The sequence below is a fragment of the Myotis davidii genome, unplaced genomic scaffold (genome assembly GCF_000327345.1).
Source record: "Myotis davidii unplaced genomic scaffold, ASM32734v1 scaffold616, whole genome shotgun sequence".
NCBI classification, from domain to species: domain Eukaryota; kingdom Metazoa; phylum Chordata; class Mammalia; order Chiroptera; family Vespertilionidae; genus Myotis; species Myotis davidii.
The window spans coordinates 2,265,185-2,271,833 of NW_006291965.1; the positions used below are offsets into that span (position 1 = coordinate 2,265,185).

Here is a 6,649-nt window from a genome sequence, read left to right on the forward strand (position 1 = left end):
GAAGGAAAGATACTGTTTTTCATATGCTAATTTGTATTTACTCACTTACTAAATGGTCTTATTTAATTCTCAGTTTAATATCTTGGTTTTCCTAAGAAGGTAATCATACTATCTTAAAATAAAGATAAAAATTTTCTTCTCTTTTTCAATAATCAAATACCTTATCTATTACACTGGTTAATAGACAAGCCTAATAAGATGCAGCCTTGTTCTGTTTCTGTTGTATAATTTTTTAAGTACAAATATATTAAAGTAATAAACTGGACATATATTATCAACATACACATTTCCCAGAGCTAAATTAAGCCACTTACTTTTATGTGTCAATGCAATACAAATGAATAGAAAGGCAGGTTCTTATTCCAGATAAATTAAATTCAGGGACAGAGATAATAAAACAAGATGAAGAAGAAAGCAACTAATATGTTTTGGACACTACACTATTTTCTCCCTGAAATCTATAAACATCTAAAAATAAATCATAACAATAAAACATTCTATTGACTCCCTCAAATAGAAAATATCTCTAAATAAATATAAAACATCATAAATCTCAGCAATTGTCCTCTCTTCCCAAGCTTGACTATTTACACTAGATGTGCAGAACCATTTTATGTACATAAACAAGTATTAGAATGTGGCTTCACAGCCCTCTTATACTCACAAGTAGCTGATAATTATATGGTGGAGTGTAGTTTTCAGCATATGTCGTCAATGCACACCTAAGAGGGAAAGTCAGTATCTGAGAAAAGAATGACTTAAAAAACAAACATATTTAAATGTTTTAGTGGTGTATACTTTACATGAAATAAAACCATTTCAAGAAGGATTGGCTCCCATAAAAATTTTAAAACCCACAACTGTCTCAGCCTTGTTTTCAGTGTTACCTATCACCAGCAGGAGGCCCTTCCTCCATTGCTTCCAACTCAGCACCACCCACTACTCTCCTGTGCTAATGATATGCTACCAGTCCCAAGGATTTTAAATTATTACCTGAGCTTGGGTGCATTCTGGACTTTTGGGACTCACTTTACCACCCATTTTCTGCCCCTCAACTCTTTTTGATCCTATGCCCTATGTTCTCGGCTGGATGACAACTGAAAAGATAATAGCAGACAACCACGAGGACTGAGATAACATAGCTTCTCCAACCTCCCCCATTAAACACACAGAAATGCAGATGAAATACACCCTCCCTCCCCAAAGTGTAGAAGCACAGCCAGGCTCAAAAGGGAAAACTTGAAATGTTGGAAATGAAGAACATACTCATTAGAATAGGAAGCCATAAGCTGATGTCCCAAGGACAGGACTGCAGTTTGAACTGCATGTCAAAGAGCAGAAGACGTGGTCTTGGGGATTTCACAGAAGGCAAATTTCTAAACTCTTACAGCCAGGAATCTCCATATAATAGAGACCAAAAAACTACAGTAACCAGTCCAGGGAAACTTGCCAGAAAGCTTCTCTCTGTTTGAAACTGAGGGTGGGGTTTGGGAGGAAATTATTTTCCAATGAGAAATTAAAGTCCTAATTCTCTGTTCTGATAATATTATGAAATGAGATGGTCAAAGAAACTCCACTGGTAATTGCACATCTAAAAATATTGGGTACAGGGAAACTGAAACATTTCAATGCATGGCCAAGCTGGTGGGAAAGTAATATAATCCAACAAATAAAGAATTCCAGCCCTAGCCAGGTTGGCTCAGTGGATAGAGCATCAGTCCACAAACTGAAGTGTCCCAGGTTCTACCTGGTGATAATCACCAATTCCTGACAAGAAGTGGTTTCCAGAGTAGTAGCTTGTTAAAGAAATGCAAATACTGTCATGTGCCGCATAATGGTGTTTCAGTCAATGATGGACCAAATATACGACAGGGGTTCCATAAGATTAAAATGGAATTAAAAAACTCCTATTGCCTTGTGGTGTTGTAGTCATCATAACATTGTAGTGCAACACCTTACTCACGTGCGTGTGGTGATGCTGGTGTGAACAAACCCATTGAACTGCTGGTGTATAGGAATATAGCACATAATATTTGAGAATGATAATAAATAACCACGTTACTGGTTTGTGTATTTATATGCTATACTTTTTATTGCTAGTTTAAAGTATATTCTTTCTGCTAGAATAAAAAGTTTTCTGTAAAGCAATATGCTGTGTTAACTCGGTCAGCAGACTCATACACCTCATGACTGCATCATTTTCTTTTGTGCTTGATTTAACCTCATGTTATTTTGTACAGGAACAGGCCTGCATTCTATATTTGTAGCTTAGGAGCAATAGGCTATATCGTACAGCAGTGGGCTACACCATCCAGATTTAAGTAAATACACTCCACCATCTTTGCACAACAATGAAATCGCCTAATGATGCATTTTTTAGAGTGTGTCTTTGTTGTTAAGCAGTGTGGACTGTACTTCAGTCCCACTCGAGATCTACGGAATTAGAAATTCTGAGGGTGGGCCCAGCAATCTGTGTTTTCACAGGCCCTCTAGGTGATTTTGATGCACACTAAAGTTTGAGTACTGGAAACTAAAAGAACAAAAATTAGAAGTGTAACTTTCAAACCAGCAAATAGGACTTTTTTTTCCCCCCAAAAGAGGCCAATCTAATACAAAGCAGGAACTGTGAATACCAGAAAGGAAAAATCAATTTCTGCTTGCCAGACAAATTAAAATCATAAAATTAAATATCTTTGCAATCACAATTAAAGTAAATGGGTAAAGCCCATCAAGGGAAGTATTTTCTCAGACTTAAATTGAACTACAAATTGTGTTATGCAGTCTGATTCTATGCTTTCATACCCAGAATTATTTTCAAATAAAGTCTGAAAGCAAAAGAATATAAAAGATATATCATACAAATATTAACCAAAAACTATTAATTATAAAGATTTGCTAATCATTACCTACTGATTAAAGGAGTAAGTCACCAAGAATATATGACAGACTCAACAACACATAAAATATGTAAAGCAAAAAATGACAGAATCACAAAGATAAAATGATAATTCCACAGGCATAGAGGAGGACTGTAAAACATTCCTAGATCCTTCAGTTCTTTAAATCCAAATTTCTACATACATCCTCCAAAACTATACATATCAACAGCAATGCAAATAAAATCACACAATTTTCCATGCATGCAGCATAACAGAGGCCAGAAAAGTCTACAAACTTCAGTTTAATGTAGTGAGGAGAACAATCCAGAATTGGTAGAGTTAGATCTGAGCCCAATCTGGAGCGAAATCAGGCAGGGATTACATGGAAGAGAGGAGAGAGTGGCAACTCCCCAGTCGGGATGGAACACAGAGAACATGGATCCAGAAACACAGCATCCTTCTCTGACGGTAAAAAACTGAGACCAAGTCTGAGACTAGAGGATTTGAACATTGGCTTTTAAGAAAGAGGCTTGGAAAGTATGCAAGCCCACAATGGCAGCCTTGGTGTGCAATGATTCCAAGGAAGCGGGGTGGGGACAACTGGCAAAATAAGAAAAATAAGAAATCAAGCCCAGAAATTAAGGGTCCTAAAATCACCGCTCCTCCAAAAAAAAGAATAATAATAATAAAAAAAAGTCATTAATGAAATAAAGTTCACTTCACTGTTCTAACAGAAGAGGGCACTCTTGAACTAAAATATTGAGGAAATGGTCCAAACTTCTTATTCCCCACCCTCCACAAAATTTACCTGATTGCTGCTAGGCCAAAAAAATTAAAAATACTTAAAATGTAAAAAAATAAAATAAAATAAAAAGGCAACATTACTATGAGAAGAAAACAGTAAATAAGAATAAAAACTAAGCTGATGAAACTCCTCCCCAGAAACAATCCTGGTCAGAGAAATCCTCTATCAGCTTTTCTATTCAGCAATGCACTACCAGCCATGGGCAAACTACGGCCCGCGGGCCGGATCCGGCCTGTTTGAAATGAATAAAACGATTGGAAAAAAAAGACCGTACCCTTTTATGTAATGATGTTTACTTTGAATTTATATTAGTTCACACAAACACTCCATCCATGCTTTTGTTCCGGCCCTCCGGTCCAGTTTAAGAACCCATTGTGGCCCTCGAGTCAAAAAGTTTGCCCACCTCTGCTAGACATTCTAGCAAAGGCAGTAAAACAAGAAAAAGAATCATTAGTATAACAATTGGAATGGAAGAAACAAAATTTTCATTGTCCACAGATAATAAAACTGTCTACATCTAAAAATCTAAGAGAATCTTTGAATCATAACATCAGGCAAGTTTCAGGACGGTTGTTGGATATAAGATCAATACACAAAAATAGTATACTCATATTTATAATTGCAATAAAATTTCTAAAATTCCTATAGCAATATATGTAACAAGATTTATAAGATATTTATGAAAAAATACAAAATTTATTGAAGGACATAAAATAACTCCCTTGTTTATGACTCAATATCTATACTAATAAAAGGGTAATATGCTAATTAGTCCAGACATCCTTCCAGACAAAGCCACGGTGGTGAGGGCCAAGGCAGAGGCGGTTAGGGGCAACCAGGCCAGCAGGGAAGCAGTTAGGGGGTGATCAGGCCGGCAGGCAGAGGTGGTTAGGGGCAATCAGGCAGGCAGGCAGGCGAGTGGTTAAGAGTCAGCCATCCCGGATTGCAGTCGGACATCCCCTGAGGGATGTCCCAGATTAGAGAGGGTGCAGGCCGGGCTGAGGGGCTCCCCCACCCCCATGCACGAATTTCATGCACTGGGCCTCTAGTATGTTACATATGTGTTTATATATGTATATATACACATATATGTAATTTCTAAAATGTTTACAGTCTGACATTATATATGTTTTGATTAAATTATAATTTAAAACTTCTATTGATCAAAAGACAACTTGAATAGTTAGAAGAGAAGCCATAGTGTAAAAAAATCATAAAATTAATCAAAACAAGATTAATACCCAGAATAACCATTATTAATGAAATCATGAAAGACAAAATCCCATAGAAAAATGGACAAAGCCTATAAACAGTCAATTCACAGTAAAAGAAACCAGAAGGCTAGTAAATATTTTAAGATAAATTCAGTGATTAGTGAAATGCAAAGTAAAACAACAATGAGGTACCATTTCATACCCATAAGATTGGTAAAAATTAAGAATATTTTTAAGGATATGAAATAATGTGTATATTTATAGACTACTGGTGGCAGTGCCTTGTTAAATTAAAGGTGCATATATTTTAATACCCAGAAATTCTATTTCTGAGTATAGAGAAATCCTTGCATATATACTCAAGGAGACATGTATAAGGAGAGTCAATGCAACCTCATGTGTAATGGTGAAAATCTGGAGTTAATGTCCAACAATAGAATGAATATATTGATGGCTATGTAAGTCATTATAAATTATTTCTCTAAAAGATATAAAGTAAATTTTGTAAAGATGTTAACTTATATTTATAATCAGGTAATGAGTAGATAAATGGGAGTTTGAATAGTATTTATATATAAATATTTAATAATCTTAACATGGAAATATAAAGAAAATATTCCATAATCTTAAGATGTTTAAGTATTAATAGATGACAATGAACTTATTTGCCTATCTTTTCTTTTCCAAAGTTATGACTCCAATGATATGATTATCAGTCAAATATCACAGTTTGCTTTGGGCAGGCCAACTTGCAAGGCAGCATGGGCAGCTCTCTACTCACTTAAAGTAGGCAGAAACCCATTCCATCCATGCTCAGGCCCTTCTCCCTATCTTATCATCTCCCAGCACAGAGCCTGATACAAGGTAGACATTGAAAAACATTGAATGAATAAAGCAATAAAATTAGATATAAAGAGATATAGATTTACAATGAGAACAAAGTAAATAGTGGAAATTAAAATATTCCGTTATTTATTTTTTCATCCTCATCCAAGGATATGTTTTATTGATTTTAGAGAAAGAGGAATAGGGGGGGAGAGAGAAAGAGAGCAACATGGATGTGAGAGAGAAACATTGATTGGTTGCCTTTCATACATGCCCCACCTGGGGATTGAGCCCCAAGCCTAAGTATGTGTCCTGACTGGCCTGACTGGGAATTGAACCCACAACCTTTTGGTACAGGACGATGCTCCAACAATTTAAATACTGAATGACTTTCAGTCAGTTACTTATAAACTCTTTATGATTAGCACCCTCCCCCCCTTTCAAATATGCAGAACAGAGCAACAATCTTTAAGTGATATGTTTCATCAAATTTGAAATAAGATGGTCTTTTGAGAATAAAAATATTTTAAAAATCAACATAAATTTTCCTATTAGATATCAACTTAAAGCTATAGCTGAATAGAGAATATAAGAAAAGAACAAGTCCATTAGAAGAGAAATGGCCTTCAGAGAAACTCAGGAAAGCACAAGGTCAGAAAAGTGAGGGAGGCATCTTCCTGGGGAAGAGATGTCCTGGCTCATAAACAGACTGCTCTGGTTCTGGGAGCAGAGATGGATTACATCAACATCAGTGTTCCAAACCAGCAAATGGCAGCCAACAATGACTTTCTTTTTTATTTATTTTTTATTATGTGCATTTTTTTAAAATTTTTTATTACAAAGGGTATTACATATGTGTCCATTTTTTCCCCCACCCTAGACAGTCCCCTAGCCCTCCCCTATCCCCCAGTGTCTTATGTCCATTG

At 35.9% G+C, this 6,649-nt stretch overlaps 1 protein-coding gene across 1 annotated transcript in view; it reads right to left on the minus strand.

Moving 5' to 3' along the window:
* Nucleotides 1-643: 643 nt before the first annotated feature.
* LOC102772014 (chromosome unknown open reading frame, human C9orf135) overlaps nt 644-6,649 on the minus strand; it is a 54,939-nt gene continuing 48,933 nt past the window's right edge. Inside the window, exon 5 of the mRNA XM_015565029.1 lies at nt 644-722. Within this exon, the coding sequence (XP_015420515.1) occupies nt 644-722 (79 nt within the window). The remainder of the gene's footprint in view (nt 723-6,649) is intronic.